The sequence below is a fragment of the Symphalangus syndactylus genome, chromosome 1 (assembly GCF_028878055.3).
Source record: "Symphalangus syndactylus isolate Jambi chromosome 1, NHGRI_mSymSyn1-v2.1_pri, whole genome shotgun sequence".
Taxonomy (NCBI): domain Eukaryota; kingdom Metazoa; phylum Chordata; class Mammalia; order Primates; family Hylobatidae; genus Symphalangus; species Symphalangus syndactylus.
In genome coordinates this window covers 91,747,280-91,766,952 of record NC_072423.2, presented here as the reverse complement: position 1 = coordinate 91,766,952, position 19,673 = coordinate 91,747,280, and the positions used below count along the sequence as shown (strand labels likewise).

The 19,673-nt window shown below is 40.4% G+C and overlaps 1 protein-coding gene across 1 annotated transcript in view; it reads left to right on the top strand.

The window, feature by feature from the left end:
* Positions 1 to 19,673, top strand: part of SLC22A24 (solute carrier family 22 member 24) — a 60,667-nt gene that overhangs the window by 17,898 nt on the left and 23,096 nt on the right. The window contains exons 3-4 of the mRNA XM_055294287.1: positions 1,458 to 1,612; positions 1,713 to 1,881. Of these exons, the coding sequence (XP_055150262.1) occupies positions 1,458 to 1,612; positions 1,713 to 1,881 (324 nt within the window). The remainder of the gene's footprint in view (positions 1 to 1,457; positions 1,613 to 1,712; positions 1,882 to 19,673) is intronic.

Genomic DNA, 19,673 nt, shown 5'->3' with positions numbered 1-19,673 from the left:
GATGAATTCCTAACAACAGTATTCCTAACAACACACCTATTTCTAATATTAACATCTCGATATGTGTTTCTTTACTATGAGAATATTTTTTACTAATAGGCTTTAATTTTTATAGCAATTTTAGGTTTACAGAAATAATGAGTAGAAAGTACAGAGTGTTCCCATATAATCCCTTCCACAAAGTTTCCCATATTACCAACATTTTGCACTAGTGTGATACATTTATTACAATTAAAAGACCAATATTGATACATTATTGACTAAAGTTCATAGTTCAACTTAGGGCTAAATCTTTGTGTTATACAGTGTTATGGGTTTTGGCAAAAGTATAATGTCATGTATCTACCATCAGAGTATCTCCTTAAAAATGTCCTGTGCTACATATACCTATTTATCCCTCCCTCTCATCCGGGGGTAACCACTACCATGAGATTTTTATTGAGGATATATACATTCTCATTGTACTTATTGCATTTTTATTTCTCAGTTTTCCAATGATTCCTTCTCCATCATGACCTATATCATAGATCTTTTTTTAAAGATAATTCTATTCTAAGTTGCCGCATACAAATTTAGTAATAAAACATATTCCATATAAACACTCAGAAAGTAAGACATTTTATAAGAGTAATCATGACATAAATATACTACTAGGGTAACAAAAATAACAGAACAGGTGTCCAAAACTAAAGTTTGTTTGTATGCTAGTACTACTGAGAATTTAGTATCAACTCATGTAATTTGGTCAAAGTTAACTCTAGAAAGGGTGCCTGCCCTTCCTGCCGCTCTGTGACACACATACTGCTCTCTTCTATTTGTTTATCTTTCCCTTCTTTGTTTCTCATTCTCTGCCTTACCTCATCCTCTCCTCTGTAAACTTTCTACCAGTTTCTGCACTAAGGGGAACAGTTGCTGAATTGTTTTCTATAGAGCTGAAACACATTTCCCAAGGCCTGTAAATCTAGACATAGCTGAGTGGTTGTCATGCAGCCTATCTGCAACTTTGATTTATCATCTTTCCACTCTTCCTTTCAAATAAGTTTAGCTGTTACCTGGACAGTGCAGAGACCCAAGAACAGATCTCTGGATTTCCCTCCTCAGTGCTCTAAACACAACACACATATCCACTATCCTAAATGCATGTTTTGTAGAACAAACATTTGGGAAATATGGGGCAACTTCCCATATTTCATCTTCTTTTATATGGCTTCATATGGCAAAAGGGTCCTCCCAGGGATAGTTTGGTGAGAGCTTTGACAACACTCTCATACTGACAAATAGGGAGGGTTACATCTGTGATTTTTGCTGCTCACTAATATAATTATGCCACCCGGTGTCAAGCACCATGTTCCACTTGTTAAACATTTATCCTAATTTCAAGATGTGCCATTGTTTGTCAAATTTTCCACATGTTGTTTTTGTTCCTAAGTAATCTTATCTGGTTTAATATTTCTTAGGGTTGGACGGAAGATCATATGCAAATTGTGTTTCCTCCAGCTGGCTATCTCTAACACCTGTGCAGCCTTCGCTCCCACCTTCCTTGTTTACTGCATACTGCGCTTCTTGGCAGGGTTCTCCACCATGACTATTTTGGGAAACACTTTTATTCTCAGTAAGTCAATAATTTGAGCATTTTATCATCTCCATGTCTTGAATTGACCTTGAAATTACCATTTGTCTAAAATTATTATTATGTATATGTTTTCTTCCAGGCTTAGAGTGGACATTGCCCCAGTCGCGATCTATGGCAATAATGGTGCTATTATGTTCCTACAGTGTTGGGCAGATGCTCCTAGGAGGGCTGGCTTTTGCCATTCAGGACTGGCGCATATTGCAACTGAGCGTGTCTACACCCATAATTGTCCTCTTCTTGTCCTCTTGGTATGAACAATCCCTACATTCTTTGCCTGTAAGGGAGGCTATGGTAGACATAGAGAGGAAAATTCTGACACCAAGGATCTGTTTGGTCTCTGGTCTAGTCCTGAGCCATTATGTCCATAGTACCTATTGTGTCACCTGAGAAGCAAACAATGGAATAGGATGACACTATACGTGGGGAGGCTGGCAATTTGCATTCATTATTTTAGACATGGAATTATCATGGAATTATTTTTCTTAATAGAGAAAATTACCCACTTATTTTTGAAGCAAATGTATTATTTCTTTAACTTTCGGAATATTATGTGATGGAGATGATTTGGGGGCTTTTGTCACTGTAATTGAGATTGAATATAAGGAAAAGACAATAAATTTATTTACGTAACTATTTAAAATTAGAAGAGCATGTTGTCTCTAGCACCAAGAGTTACAATGGGGGTGACTTCAGGCAACATGACAGAGTAGGATCTCTAAAAATTGGTTCCTCCATAAAAGCAACACAAAACAAGCAAAAAGTTGTCAAAATCATCTCTTTCAGAACTCTGAAAATTAACCAAAGACTTGCAGCAATTTAGGGAATCTTTTGTTGAAGAAAAACTGAGTCCCAGTAAGAAAGTGAATGTTGGGATGTTTTTAACATACCTTAGTTTCAGCACCTACTCTCCAGCTATGCTGTAGCCTTGAAAAAATAACAGCTAACATTCTTGGTACTAGAGGGAGAAGGACAGAGCTTGAGTTATTTCAAAGCCTCATTCACAAAAAGCTGTCATTATTATACCTTTCTGCTGGCTCCCCTAAGACCCTATTTGGAAGGCTGTCTCTATTTGACCTGACTCAAAGTTGCCTAGTGTGAGAAGGCTCCCCTCATAAGGCATTTGTCAAACATATTTACTGACAAATGTTTTGAGGTCACAGCTGTCTGAAGTGATGGATAACAATTTGGGAAAATAATATAATTTAAAAAAAGAGTTGAAAATTAGAAGCTGAGGAAAAAACACAGTTGACCCTTGAACAATGCAGAGTGTTGGGGGCACCAACACCCCCAAACACTTGAAAATCTGCATATAAATTTTGACTCCCTAAAAACTGAACTACTTATAGCCTACTGTTGGCCGGCAGCCTTAACAATAACATAAACAGTTATTAACACATATTCTGTGTGTTATATGCATTATATGCTATATTCTTATGGTAAAGTAAGCTAGAAAAAAGAAAATGTTATTAAGAAAAGCGTAAGGAAGAGAAAATGTATTTACTATTCATTAAGTGGAAGTGGATTATCAAACAGGTCTTAATCCTTAACATCTTCATGTTGAGTAGGCGGAGGAGAGGAAAGAAGAGGAGGAGTTGGTCTTGCTATCTCAGGGGTGGCAAAGGTAGAAGAGGTAGATGAGGTGAAAGGGGAAGTCCCTAAGCTCTCACCTCTGGATGATCTTGGGGCTCTGCATATGCAGTCGGTGGAGGCTGAGGCAGAGATGTAAACTGCCTGACTGAGTGTCACATACTCAGAGCCTCTCAATAAAGACTGGGAGAAGTATTGGTTGCAGACAATTAACTTAATAGTTGAGCACTAAGCTAATCAAGTAGACATTCAGTGGCCACACATGACAAATACCGATTTTACAGAATTCATTCACAAAAAGCCACAAACCAAACAAACAACCACTACAACAGGCAGCAGCAACAACAAACATTGAGAAAGAGGGAAGAATATGATTTCCAGAATTGTTATATTATACGTTTAAAAGACCTAGTTTTCAACAAAGGAGCCATGGAAGAAAACATGAAAGCATGACTTCTACACAGGAAGAAAAGGCTATCAGTACAAACTATACCTGACAAGCCAGATGTTGGCTTATGAGACACAGGATTTGAATCAACTAAGTTAAATATGATCAAGAATTAAAGAAAACCATGTCTAAATAAGTAACAAAAAAATACAAAAAAAAAAGATGTCTCCTAATAGAAAACATCAGTGAAGACGGAAATGTTAAAAAAGGAGCCTGGAAAAACTCCTGCCTAAATACTGTGCTTTTCCCAAGGTCTTAGCAACCAGCAGACCAGGAGATACTCTCCCGTGCCTGGCTTGCTGGGTCCCATGCCCACGGAGCCTTGCTCACTGCTAGCACAGCAGTCTGAGATTGACCTGCAAGGCAGCAGCCTGGTGGGGGGAAGGGTGTCTGCCGTTGCTGAGGCTTGAGTAGGTAAATAAAGGGGCCAGGAAGCTCGAACTGGGTGGAGCCCACCACAGCTCAGCAAGGCCTACTGCCTTTCTAGATTCCACCTCTGTGGGCTGGGCACAGATGAACAAAAGGCAGCAGAAACTTCAGCAGACTTAAACGTCTGACAGCTTTGAAGAGACCAGTGGTTCTCCCAGCACAGTGTATGAGCTCTGAGAATGGACAGGCTGCCTCCTCAAGTGGGTGCCTGAACCCTGTGTAGCCTAACTGGGAGACACCTCCCAGTAGGGGCTGATAGACACCTCATACAGGCAGGTGAATTTCTGGGACGAAGCTTCCAGAAGAAGGATTAGGCAGCAATATTTGCTGTTCTACAATATTTGCTGTTCTGCAAAACCTCCACTGGTGATACCCAGGCAAACAGGGTCTGGAGTAGACCTCCGGCAAACTCCAACAGACCTGCAGCTGAGGGGCCTGGCTGTTAGAAGGAAAACTAACAAACAGAAAGGAATAGCATCACCATCAACAAAAAGGACATCCACACCAAAACCCCATCTGTAAGTCACCAACATCAAAGACCAAAGGTAGACAAAACCACAAAGATGGGGAGAAAACAGAGCAGAAAAGCTGAAAATTCTAAAAACCAGAGTGCCTCTTCTCCTCCAAAGGATTGCAGCTCCTCACAAGCAACAGAACAAAGCTGGATGGAGAGTGACTTTGATGAGTTAACAGAAGTAGGCTTCAGAAGGTCAATAATAACAAACTTCTCTGAGCTAAAGGAGCATATTCTAACATATCACAAGGAAGCTAAAAACCTTGAAAAAAGGTTAGATGAATGGCTAAACAGTGTAGAGAAGACCTTAAGTGACCTGGTGGAGCTGAAAACCATGGCATTAGATCTTCGTGACCCATGCACAAGCTTCAATAGCCAATTCAATCAAGTGGAAGAAATGGTATCAGTGATTGAAGATCAAATTAATGAAATAAAGTGAGAGGGCAAGTTTAGAGAAAAAAGACCAAAAGGAAGTGAACAAAGCTTCAAGAAACATGGGACTATGTGAAAAGACAAAATCTATGTTTAATTGGTGTACCTGAAAGTGACGGAAAGAATGGAACCAAGTTGGAAAAACACTCTTCAGGATATTATCCAGGAGAATTTCCCCAACCTAGAAAGGCAGGCCAACATTCAAATTCAGGAAATACAGAGAACACGACAAAGATACTCCTCAAGAAGAGCAACCCCAAGACACACAATTGTCAGATTCACCAAGGTTGAAGTGAAGGAAAAAATGTTAAGGGCAGCCAGAGAGAAAGGTCAGATTACCCACAAAAGGAAGCCCATCAGAATAACAGCAGATCTCTCGGCAGAAACTCAAAAAGCCAGAAAAGAGAGGGGGCTGATATTCAACATTCCTTTTTTTCTTTTTTTTGTTTTTGAGATGGAGTCTCACTCTGTTGCCCAGGCTGGAGTGTAGTGGCACGATTTTGGCTCACTGCAACCTCTGCCTCCTGGGTTCAAGTGATTCTCCTGCCTCAGCCTCTCGAGTAGCTGGGACTACAGGCATGTGCCACTATGCCAAGCTAATTTTTGTATTTTTAGTAGAGATGGGGTTTCACTGCATTAGCCAGGATGTTCTCGATCCCCTGACCTCGTGATCTGCCCACCTCGGCCTCCCAAAGTGCTGGGATTACAGGTGTGAGCCACCATGCCCAGCCTCAACATTCTTAAAGAAAAGAACTTTCAAGCCCAGAATTTCATATACAGCCAAACTAAGCTTCATAAGTGAAAGAGAAATAAAATACTTTACAGACAAGCAAATTCTAAGAGATTTTGCCACCAACAGGCCTGCCTTACAAGAGCTCCTGAAGGAAGCACTAAACATGGAAAGAAACAACTGGTACCAGCCACTGCAAAAACATTCTAACTTGTAAAGACCATCAATGCTATGAAGAAACTGCATCCATTAACAGGCAAAATAACTAGCTAACATCATAATGACAGGATCAAAGCCACATGTAACTATATGTGTGTGTATGTATATATATATATATAATATATATATATATATTTTTTTTTTTTGAGACAGAGTCTTGCTGTCACACAGGCTGGAGTCCAGTGGCACAACCTCGGCTCACTGCAAGCTCCTACTCCCGGGTTCACACCATTCTCCTGCCTCAGCCTCCCGAGTAGCTGGGACTACAGGCACTCATCACCACACCTGGCTACTTTTTTTGTATTTTTAGTAGAGATGGGGTTTCACCGTGTTAGCCAGGATGGTCTAGATCTCCTGACCTCGTGATCCACCTGCCTCAGCCTCCCAAAGTGCTGGGAGTCACACTTAACAATATTAACCTTAAATGTAAATGGGCTAAATGTCCCAATTAAAAGATGCAGACTGAAAGAACTAGAGAAGCAAGAGCAAACAAATTCAAAATCTATCAGAAGTCAAGAAATAACTAAGATCTGAGCACAACTGAAGGAGACAGAGACACAAAAATTCCTTCAAAAAATCAAAGAATCCAGGAGCTGGTGTTTTGAAACAATCAACAAAATTCATAAACTGCTGGCCGGGCGCGGTGGCTCACGCTTATAATCCCAGCACTTTGGGAGGCCGAGGCGGGCAGATCACGAGGTCAGGAGATCGAGACCATGGTGAAACCCCGTCTCTACTAAAAATACAAAAAATTAGCTGGGCATGGTGGTGGGCGCCTGTAGTCCCAGCTACTCGGAGAGGCTGAGGCAGGAGAATGGCGTGAACCTGGGAGACGGAGCTTGCAGTGAGCCGAGATTGCGCCACTGCACTCCAGCCTGGGCGACAGAGCGAGACTCCATCTCAAAAAAAAAAAAAAAAAATTCATAGACTGCTAGCAAGACTAATAAAGAAGAAAGAAGAATCAAATAGATGCAAAAAAAATGATAAAGGGGATATCACCACTGATCCCACAGAAATACAAACTACTATCAGAGAATACTATAAACACCTCTATGCAAATAAACTAGAAAATCTAAAAGAAATGGATAAATTCCTGGACACATACACCCTCCCAAGGCTAAACCAGGAAAAAGTTGAATCTCTGAATAGACCAATAACAGGCTATAAAACTGAGGCAATAATTAATAGCCTACCAACAAAAAAAACTCCAGGACCAGACAAATTCACAGCCAAATTCTACCAGAGGTACAAAGAGGAGCTGACACCATTCCTTCTGAAACTATTATAAACAACAGAAAGAGAGGGAATCACCCTAACTCATTTTATGTGGCCAGCAACATCATGATACCAATGCCTGGCAGAAACACAACAAAAAAAGAATTTTAGACCAATATCCCTGATGAACATTGATGTGAAAATCCTCAATAAAATACTGGCAAACCGAATCCAACAGCACATCAAAAACTTATCCACCATGATCAAGTCGGCTTCATCCCTGAGATGCAAGGCTGGTTCAACATATGCAAATCAATAAATGTAATCCATCACATAAACAGAACCAAAGACAAAAACCACATGATTATCTCAATAGATGCAGAAAAGGCCTTTGACAAAATTCAATAGCACTTCATGCTAAAAACTCAATAGACTAGGTATTGATGGGACGTATCTCAAAATAATAAGAGCTATTTATGACAAACCTGCAGCCAATATCATACTGAATGGGCAAAAACTGGAAGCATTCCCTTTGAAAACTGGCACAAGACAAGGATGCCCTCTCTCATCACTCCTATTCAACATAGTGTTGAAAGTTCTGGCCAGGGCAATAAGGCAGGAGAAAGAAATAAATGTATTCAATTAGGAAAAGAGGAAGTCAAATTGTCTCTGTTTGCAGATGACATTATTGTATATTTAGAAAACTCCATCATCTTAGCCCAAAATCCCCTTAAGCTGATAAGCAACTTCAGCAAAGTCTCAGGATACAAAATCAATGCACGAAAATCACAAGCATTCCTATATACCAATAACAGACACAAAGAGAGTCATCTCATGAGTGAACTCCCATGCACAATTGCTTCAAAGGGAATAAAATACCTAGGAATCCAACTTACAAGGGATGTGACAGACCTTTTCAAGGAGAACTACAAACCACTGCTCAAAAAAAATAAAAGAGGACACAAACAAATGGAAGAACATTCCATGCTCATGGATAGGAAGAATCAATATCGTGAAAATGGCCATACTGCCCAAGGTAATTCATAGGTTCAATGCCAGCCCCATCAAGCTACCAATGACTTTCTTCACAGAACTGGAAAAAACTACTTTAAACTTCATATGGAACCAAAAAAGAGCCTGCATTGCCAAGACAATCCTAAGCCAAAGGAACAAAGCTGGAGGCATCATGTTACCTGACTTCAAACTATACTACAAGGCTCCAGTAACCAAAACAGCATGGTACTTGTACCAAAACAGAGATATAGACCATTGGAACAGAATAGAGGCCTCAGAAATAACACCACACATCTACAACCATCTGATCTTTGACAAACCTGACAAAAACAAGAAATGGGGAAAAGATCCCCTATTTAATAAATGGTGCTGGGAAAACTGGCTAGCCATATGTAGAAAGCTGAAACTGGATCACTTCCTTACACCTTATACAAAAATTACTTCAAGATGGATTAAAGACTTAAATGTTAGATCTAAAACCATAAAAACCCTAGAAGAAAACCTAGTCAATACCATTGAGGTCATAGGCATGGGCAAGGACTTCATGACTAAAACACCAAAAGCAATGGCAACAGAAAGCCATAATTCACAGATGGGATCTAATTAAACTAAAGAGCTTTTGCACAGCAAAAGAAACTACCATCAGAGTGAACAGGCAACTTACAGAATGGGAGAAAATTTTTGCAATCTACCCATCTGACAAAGGGCTAATCTCCAGAATCTACAAAGAACTTAAAGAAATTTACAAGAAAAAAACAAACAACCCCATCAAAAAGTGGGCAAAGGATATGAACAGACACTTCTCAGAAGAAATCATTTATGCAGGCAACAGGCACATGAAACATGCGTATCATCACTGGTCATCAGAGAAATGCAAATCAAAACCACAATGAGATACCATCTCACACCAGTTAGAATGGCGATCATTAAAAAGTCAGCAAACAGATGCTGGAGAGGATGTGGAGAAATAGGAACACTTTTACACTGTCTGTGGGAGTGTAAATTAGTTCAACCATTGTGGAAGATAGTGTGGTGATTCCTCAAGGATCTAGAACTAGAAATACCATCTGACCCAGTGATCTTGTTACTGGGTATATACCCAAAGGATTATAAATCATGCTACTATAAAGACACATGCACACATATGTTTATTGTGGCACTATTCACAATAGCAAAGACTTGGAATCAACCCAAATGTCCATGAATGATAGACTGGATTAAGAAAATGTGGCACATATACATCATGGGATACTATGCAGCCATAAAAAGGGATGAGTTCATGTCCTTTGCAGGGACATGGATGAAGCTGGAAACCATCATTCTCAGCAAACTGTCACAAGGAAAGAATGCCAAATACTGCATGTTCTCACAATGAGAACACTTGGACACAGGGTGGGGAACATCACACACCAGGGCCTGTTGGGGAGTGGGTGGCTGGGGGAGGGATAGCATTAGGAGAAATACCTAATGTAAATGACTAGTTGATGGGTGCATCAAGCCAACATGGCACATGTATACCTATGTAACAAACTGCACGTTGTGTACATGTACCCTAGAACTTAAAGTATAATAGAATAAAATAAATCATTTTCTTTGCAGCAACATGAATGCAGCTAGAGGCCATTTTCCTAAGCCAACTAATACAGAAACAGAAAACCAAATATTACCTGCTCTCACCTGTAAGTGGGAGCTACCCATTTGGTACACATAGACATAAAGATGAAAACAGTAGACTCTGGGGAATACTAGAAAGGGGAGAGAGGGTGGGAGGGAACGGTTGAAAAAACTATCTGTTGGTACTATGCCCACTTCCTGGGTTGTGGCTTCAATTGTACTCCAAACTTCAGCATCGTGCAATAAACCTTTGTTACAAACCTGCACATGTACCCCTAGAATCTAAAATAAAACTTGGAAAAAAAGAATTCCACACCTGACAAAATTATCTTTCAATAAGTATCCTTTCAAGTGCTCATACATTTCCTTTGGAGAAATGTCTATTTAAGTCCTTTTCCCACTTTCTATAGATTGCTGTTGTTTTTGTTGTTGTTGTTTGCCATTCTGTGGGATACCTTTTTACTCTTTTGATAGTGTCTCAATGCACAATTTTTTAAATTTTTCATGAAGCCCAGTTTGCCTATTTTTTCTTCTGTTGCCTGTGCCTTTGCTGTCATATCCAAGAAATCATGGCTAAATATATATTCTGAACATTTTCCCTGTGTTTTCTTCTAAAACTTTTAGAGTCTTAGGTCTGACATTTAGGTATTTGATCCAGTTCTAGTTAAACTTTTATATGTGGTTGGGGAAAGATCCACCTCCATTTTTTTGCATGCACCATTTGTTTTCCTAGCACCATTTGTTGAAAAGCCATCCAACTTTTAGGATGAGTTCTTCTGCAAAACAAAAATGCCATTGAGATTTTGATAGAGATTGCATCTGTCAATTGTTTCAGGTAGTATTAACATCTTAACAATATTAAGTCTTCCAATTCAGAAATGCTGAATGTATTTCTAATGTGTCTTCTTTAGTTTCTTTCAATAGTGTTTTGTAATTTTCATTCTACAAATCTTTTACCTCATCAGTTGATTTCTTTTTTTTATAGATATACTTCAAGTTTTAGGGTACATGTGCACAACGTGCAGGTTAGTTACATATGTACACATGTGCCATGTTGGTGTGCTGCACCCAGTAACTCGTCATTTAACATTAGGTTTATCTCCTAATGCTATCCCTCCCCCTCCCCCCACCCCACAACAGGCCCCGGTGTGTGATGTTCCCCTTCCTGTGTCCATGTGTTCTCACTGCTAAATTCCCATCTGTGAGTGAGAACATGCAGTGATTGATTTTTTGTCCTTGAGATAGTTTGCTGAGAATGATGGTTTCCAGCTTCATCCATGTCCCTACAAAGGACATAAACCCATCTTTTTTATGGCTCCATAGTACTCCATGGTGTATATGTGCCACATTTTCTTAATCCAGTCTATCATTGTTGGACATTTGGGTTGGTTCCAAGTCTTTGCTATTGTGAATGGTGCCGCAATAAACATACGTGTGCACGTGTCTTTATAGCAGCATGATTTATACTCCTTTGGGTATATACCCAGTAATGGGATGGCTGGGTCAAATGGTATTTCTAGTTGTAGATCCCTGAGGAATTGCCACACTGACTTCCACAATGGTTGAACTAGTTTACACTCCCACCAACAGTGTAAAACTGTTCTTATTTCTCCACATCCTCCCCAGCACCTGTTGTTTCCTGACTTTTTAATGATGGCCATTCTAACTTGTGTGAGATGGTATCTCATTGTGGTTTTGATTTACATTTCTCTGATGGCAGTGATGATGAGCATTTCTTCATGTGTCTTCTGGCTGCATAAATATCTTCTTTTGAGAAGTGTCTGTTCATATCCTTCACCCACTTTTTGATGGGGTTGTTTTTTTCTTGTAAATTTGTTTTTCTTTGTAGATTCTGGATATTAGCCCTTTGTCAGATGAGTAGGTTGCAAAAATTGTCTCCCATTCTGTAGGTTGCCTGTTCACTCTGATGGTAGTTTCTTTTGCTATGCAGAAGCTCTTTAGTTTAATTAGATCCCATTTGTCAATTTTGGCTTTTGTTGCCATTGCTTTTGGTGTTTTAGACATGAAGTCCTTGCCCATGCCTATGTTCTGAATGGCATTGCCTAGGTTTTCTTCTAGGGTTTTTACGGTTTTAGGTCTAACATTTAAGTCTTTAATCCATCTTGAAGTAATTTTTGTACAAGGTGTAAGGAAGGGATCCAGTTTCAGCTTTCTACATATGGCTAGCCAGTTTTCCCAGCACCATTTATTAAATAGGGAATCCTTTCCCCATTTCTTGTTTTTGTCAGGTTTGTCAAAGATCAGATGGTTGTAGATATGCGCCATTATTTCTGAGGGCTCTGTTCTGTTCCATTGGTCTATATCTCTGTTTTGGTACCAGTATCATGCTGTTTCAGTTACTGTAGCCTTGTAGTAGAGTTTGAAGTCAGGTAGTGTGATGCCTCCGGCTTTGTTCTTTTGGCTTAGGATTGAATTGGCAATGCGGGCTCTTTTTTTAGTTCCATATGAAGTTTAAAGTAGTTTTTTCCAATTCTGTGAAGAAAGTCATTGGTAGCTTGATGGGCATGGCATTGAATCTATAAATTACCTTGGGCAGTATGGCCATTTTCACGATATTGATTCTTCCTATCCATGAGCATGGAATGTTCTCTATTTGTTTGTGTCTTCTTTTATTTCATTGAGCAGTGGTTTGTAGTTCTCCTTGCAGAGATCCTTCATATCCCTTGTAAGTTAGATTCCTAGGTATTTTATTCTCTTTGAAGCAGTTGTGAATGGTAGTTCACTCATGATTTGGCTCTCTGTGTGGCTGTTATTGCTGTATAGGAATGCTTGTGATTTTTGCACATTGATTTTGTATCCTGAGACTTTTCTCAAGTTGCTTATCAGCTTAAGGAGCTTTTGGGCTGAGACGATGGGGTTTTCTAAATATACAGTCGTGTCATCTGCAAACAGGGACAATTTAACTTCCACTTTTCCTAATTGATACCTTTATTTATTTCTCCTGCCTGATTGCCCTGGCCAGAATTTCCGACACTATGTTGAATAGGAGTGGTGAGAGAGGGCATCCTTGTCTTGTGCCAGTTTTCAAAGGGAATGCTTCCAGTTTTTGCCCATTCAGTATGATATTGGCTGTGGGTTTGTCATAAATAGCTCTTATTATGTTGAGATACATCCCATCAATACCTAATTTATTGAGAATTTTTAGCATGAAGGGCTGTTGAATTTTGTCAAAGGCCTTTTCTGCATCTATTGAGATAATCATGTGGTTTTTGTCTTTGGTTCTGTTTATATGATGGGTTACGTTTATTAATTTGTGTATGTTGAACCAGCCTTGCATCTCAGGGATGAAGCCCACTTGATCATGGTGGATAAGCTTTTTCATGTGCTACTGGATTTGGTTTGCCAGTATTTTACTGGGGATTTTCACATCAATGTTCATCAGGGATATTGGTCTGAAATTCTCTTCTTTTGTGTCTCTGCCAGGCTTTGGTATTAGGATGATGCTGGCCTCATAAAATGAGTTAAGGCAGATTCCCTCTTTTTCTGTTGATTGGAATAGTTTCAGAAAAAATGGTACCAGCTCATCTTTGTACCTCTGGTAGAGTTCAGCTGTGAATCTGTCTGGTCCTGGACTTTTTTTGTTGATAGGCTTTTAATTATTGCCTCAATTTCAGAGCCTGTTATTGATCTATTCAGGGATTCAACTTCTTCCTGGTTTAGTCTTGGGAGGGTGTATGTGTCCAGCAATTTATCCATTTCTTCTATATTTTCTACTTTATTTGCATAGAGGCGTTTATAGTGTTTTCTGATGGTAGTTTGTATCTCTGTGGGATCAGTGGTGATATCCCCTCTATCATTTTTTATTACGTCTATTTGATTCTTCTCTCTTTTCTTCTTTATTAGTCTTACTAGCAGTCTATCTATTTTGTTGATCTTTTCAAAAAACCAGCTCCTGGATTCATTAATTTTTTGAAGGGTTTTTTGTGTCTCTATCTCCTTCAGTTCTGCTCTGATCTAAGTTATTTCTTGCCTTCTCCTAGCTTTTGAATGTGTTTGCTCTTGCTTCTCTAGCTCTTTTAATTGTGATGTTAGGCTGTCAATTTTAGATCTTTCCTGCTTTCTCTTGTGCGCATTTAGTGCTATAAATTTCCCTCTACTCACTGCTTTAAATGTGTCCCAGAGATTCTGGTATGTTGTGTCTTTCTTCTCATTGGTTTCAAAGAACATTTTTATTTCTGCCCTCATTTTATTAGGTACCCAGTAGTCATTCAGGAGCAAGTTGTTCCATTTCTAGGTAGTTGAGCAGTTTTGAGTGAGTTTCTTCTTTTATTATTATTATTATTATTATTATTATTATTATTATACTTTAAGTTTTAGGGTACATAGTTCTAGTTTGATTGCACCGTGGTCTGAGAGACAGTTTGTTATAATTTCTGTTCTTTTACATTTGCTGAGGAGTGCTTTACTTCCAACTACATGGTCAATTTTGGAATAGGTGCAATGTGGTGCTGAGAAGAATGTATATTCTGTTGATTTGGGGTGGAGAGTTCTGTAGATGTCTATTAGGTCCACTTGGTGCAGAGCTGAGTTCAATTCCTGGATATCCTTGCTAACTTTCTGCCTCATTGGTCTGTCTAATGTTGACAGTGGGATGTTAAAGTCTTCCATTATTATTGTGTGGGAGTCTAAGTCTCTTTCTAGGTCTCTAAGGACTTCCTTTATGAATCTGGGTGCTCCTGTATTGGGTATATATATATTTAGGATAGTTAGCTCTTCTTGTTGAATTGATCTCTTTACCATTATGTAATGGCCTTATTTGTCTCTTCTGATCTTTGCTGGTTTAAAGTTTGTTTTAACAGAGACTAGGATTGCAATCCTTGCTTTTTTTGTTTTCCACTTGCTTGGTAGATCTTCCTCCATCCCTTTATTTCGAGCCTATGTGTGTCTCTGCACGTGAGATGTGTCTCTAGAATACAGCACACTGATGGGTCTTGACTCTTATCCAATATGCAAGTCTATGTCTTTTAATTGGAGCATTTATCCCATTTATATTTAAGGTTAAATTGTTATGTGTGAATTTGATCCTGTCATTATGATGTTAGCTGGTTATTTTGCTCATTAGTTGATGCAGTTTCTTCCTACCATCGATGGTCTTTACAATTTGGCATGTTTTTGCAGTGGCTGATACCAGTTGTTCCTTTCCATATTTAGGCTTCCTTCAGGATCTCTTTTAGGGCAGGCCTGGTGGTGACAAAATCTCTCAGCATTTGCTTGTCTGGAAAGGATTTTATTTCTCCTTCATTTATGAAGTTTAGTTTGGCTGGATATGAAATTCTGGGTTGAAATTCTTTTCTTTAAGAATGTTGAATATTGGCCCCCACTCTCTTCTTGCTTGTAGAGTTTCTGCTGAGAGATCCGCTGTTAGTCTGATGGGCTTCCCTTTGTGGGTAACCCAATCTTTCTCTCTGGCTGCCCTTAACATTTTTTCCTTCATTTCAACTTTGGTGAATCTGACAATTACGTGTCTTGGAGTTGCTCTTCTCGAGGAGTATCTTTGTGGCGTTCTCTGTATTTCCTGAATTTGAATGTTGGCCTGCCTTGCTAGGTTGGGGAAGTTCTCCTGGATAATATCCTGCAGAGTGTTTTCCAGCTTGGTTCCATTCTCCCCGTCACTTTCAGGTATGCCAATCACATGCAGATTTTGTCTTCTCACATAGTCCCATATTTCTTGGAGGCTTTGTTCATTTCCTTTTACTCTTTTTCTCTAAACTTCTCTTCTCGCTTCATTTCACTCATTGATTTTCAATCACTGATACCCTTTCTTCCAGTTGATTGAATTGGCTACTGAAGCTTGTGCATGCATCACTTAGTTGTCGTGCTATGGTTTTCAGTTCCATCACGTCATTTAAGTCTTCTCTATGCTGTTTATTCTCATTAGCCGTTCGTCCAATCTTTTTTCAAGGTTTTTAGCTTCTTTGCGATGGGTTCAAACATCCTCCCTTAGCTCAGAGAATTTTGTTATTACCGATCTTCTGAAGCCTTCTTCTCTCAACTCGTCAAAGTTATTCTCCATCCAGCTTTGTTCTGTTGCTGGTCAGGAGCTGTGTTCCTTTGGAGGAGAAGAGGCACTCTGATTTTTAGAATTTTCAGCTTTTCTGCTCTGATTTCTCCCCATCTTTGTGGTTTTATCTACCTTTGGTCTTTGATGATGTTGATGTACAGATGGGGTTTTGGTGTGGATGTCCTTTCTGTTTGTTAGTTTTCCTTCTAACAGTCAGGACCCTCAGCTGCAGGTCTACTGGAGTTTGCTGGACGTCCACTCCAGACCCCTTTTGCCTGGGTATCACCAGGGGAGGCTGCAGAATCACAAATATTGCAGAATGGCAAATGTTGCTGCCTGATCCTTCCTCTGGAAGCTTCATCTCGAGAGGCACCCAGCCGTATGAAGTGTCAGTCGGCCCCCTGGGAGGTGCCTCCTGGTTAGGCTACTCGGGGTTCAGGGACCCACTTGAGGAGGCAGTCTGTCCGTTCTCAGATCTCAAACTCCATGCTGGGAGAACCACTATTCTCTTCAAAGCTGTCAGACAGGGATGTTTAAGTCTGCAGAAGTTTCTGCTGCCTTTTTTTTAGCTATGTCATGCCCCCCAGAGGTGGAGTCTACAGAGGCAGGCAGGCCTCCTTGAGCTGTGGTGGGCTCCACCGAGTTTGAGCTTCCCAGCCACTTTGTTTACCTACTCAAGCCTCAGCAATGGCGTACACCCATCCCCCAGCCTCATTGCCACCCTGCAATTCCATCTCATACTGCTGTGCTAGGAGTGAGCAAGGCTCCGTGGGCGTGGGACCCTCCAAGACAGGCACAGGATATAATCTCCTGGTGTGCTGTTTGCTAAGATCATTGGAAAAGTGCAGTATTAGGGTGGGAGTGACCCAATTTTCCAGGTGCCATCTGTCATGGCTTCCTTTAGCTAGGAAAGGGAATTCCCTACCCCTGCACTTCCCAGGTGAGGTGATGCCTTGCCTTGCTTTGGCTCATGGTGTGGGCTGCACCCACTGTCCTGCACCCACTGTCCAATAAGCCCCAGTGAGATGAACCCGGTACCTTAGTCAGAAATGCAGAAATCACCTGTCTTCTGCATCACTCACGCTGGGAGCTGTAGACTGGAGCTGTTCCTACTCAGCCATCCTGGATCCTCCATAAATTTTTCATATATCAAATTTATTATTTTGGGGAAGTTTTCTTCCATTCCTAGTTTGTTGAGTGTTTTTATTATGAAAAAGCATTAAATTTTGCCAAATGCTATTTCTGCATCAACAGAGATGAGCATGTGGGGTTTTCCTTATGTTCATGTGGTATATTACAGTGATTCATTGTTGTATATTGAACCATCCTTGCATTCCAGTATAAATGATATTTGGTCATGGTGTATAACCCTTTTAATATTTTGTCACATTTGGTTTGCTAGTCTCCTGTTGTGAATTTTTGCATCAGTGTTTGTAAGGTATCTTTCCCTATAGTTTTCCTCTTTTGTCCTTGTCCAGATTTGTTATCAGGATGATACTGGCTTCACAGAAGGATACAAAAGGTCACATATTAAATGATTTCATTCATATGAAGTACCCAGAATAGGAAAATTCATAAAGACAGGAGGTAGATAAATGTCTCCTATGGATTGGGTGAAAAAGAATGAAGATAAATGCTAATGGGTATAGGAATTTTTAGGTAGCAATGAAAATGTTCTGAAACTAGGTAGTGGTGATGGTTGAAGAACCTTGTGATTATGCTCAAAACCATTGAATTGTACCCTTTTAAATGGTCAATTTTGTAATATATGCATAATATGTTAATCACAAAAAAATAGTAATCCAAATGAATCATCTGGTTTGGCTATGTCCCCACCCAAATCTCACCTTGAATTGTAGCTCCCATAATTCTCATGTGTTGTGAGAGGGACCCAGTGGGAAATTGAATCATGGGGCAGTATCCCCCATACTATTCTCGTGGTAGTGAATAAGTCTTATAAGATCTGATGATTTTATAAGGGGTTTCCCCTTTCACTTGGCTATCTTTTCACTCTTGCCTGCCACTATGTAAGACATGCCTTTCACCTTCCACCATGACTGTGAGGCCTCCTCAGCCATAGGTGAGTCCATTAAACCTCTTTTTCTTTATAAATTACCCAGTCCATGTTACTTTATCAGCAGTGTGAAAACGGACTAATACAGTAAATTGGTTCCAGTAGAGTGAAGCACTGCTATAAAGATACCCAAAAATGTGGACGCAACTTTGGAACACAGGCAGAGGGTGAAACAGTTTGGAGGGCTCAGAAGAAGACAGGGAAATGTGGGAAAGTTTGGAACTTCCTAGAGACTTTTTAAATGGCGTTGGCCAAAATGCTGATAATGACATGGACAATGAAATCCAGGCTGAGGTGGTCTCAGGTGGAGATGAGGAACTTGTTGGGAACTGGAGTAAAGGTGACTCTTGCTATGTTTTAGCAAAAAGACTGGCAGCAGCATTTTGCCCCCGCACTGGAGATTTGTAAAACTTTGAACTTGAGGGAGATGACTTAGTGTATCTGGCCGAAGAAATTTCTAAGCAGCAAAGCACTCAAGAGGTGACTTGAGTGCTGTTAAAAATATTCAGTTTTAAAAGGGAAACAGTGCATAAAAGTTTGAAAAATTTGCAGCCTGATGATGTGATAGAAAAGAAAAACCCATTTTCTAAGGAGAAATTCAAATCCGCTGCAGAAACTTGCATAAGTAATGAGGAGCCAAAGGCTAATCGCCAAGAAAATGGGGAAAATGTCTCCAGGGCATATCAGAGAACTTTGGGCAGCCCCTCCCATCATAGGCCTATTTACCTAGGAGAAAAAAGTGATTTAGTGGGCCAGGCCAAAAGACCCCCTGCTGTGTGCATCCTAGGGGCATGTGTCCTGAGTCCTAGCCACTCTAGCCATGGCCAAAAATGGCCAAGGGACAACTTACGTTGTGGCTTCAGAGGATGCAAGCCCCAAGCCTTGGCAGCTTCCACATGGTATTGAGCCTGCAGGTGCAAAGAAGTTAAAAATTGAGGTTTGGCAACCTCCACCTAGATTTTAGAGAATGTATGGAAGTGCTTGGATGTCCAGGAAGAAGTTTTCTGTGGGGCAGGGCCCTCATGGAGAACCTCTGCTAGGGCAGTGCAGAAGGGAAATGTGGGGCCAGAGCTCCCACAGAGAGTCCCCACTGGTGAACTGCTGAGTGGAGCTGTGAGAAGAGGGCCACTGTCCTCCAGATCCCCGAACTGTAGATCCACCAACAGCTTGCACCATTTGCCTGGAAAAGCCACAGACACTCGATGCCAGACTGTGAAAGCAGCCAGTAGAGGGCCTGTACCCTGTCCAAGCCACAGTGGCAGAGCTGCCAAAGACCATGGGAACCCACCTCTTGCATCAACATGACCTGGATTTGAGACATGGAATCAACGAACATCATTTGGAGCTTTAATATTTGACTGCCCTGCTGGATTTTGAACTTCCATGGGGCTTGTAGCCCCTTCATTTTGGTCAATTTCTCCTATTTGGAACAGGTGAATTTACCCACTGCTATACCCCCATTGTATCTAGGAAGTAACTAACTTGCTTTTGATTTTACAGGCTCATAGGCAGAAGGGACTTGCCTTGTCTCAGAAGAGACTTTGGACTGTGGACTTTTGAGCTAATGCTGAAAAAAATTAAGACTGTTGGGAAGGCATAATTGGTTTTGAAATATGAGGACATGAGATTTGGGAGGGGCCAGGGCAGAATGATCTGGTTTAGCGAGGGACCCAGTGGGTAATAATTGAATCATAGGAGTGGTTTCCCCTATACTGTTATTATGGTAGTGAATAAGTCTCATG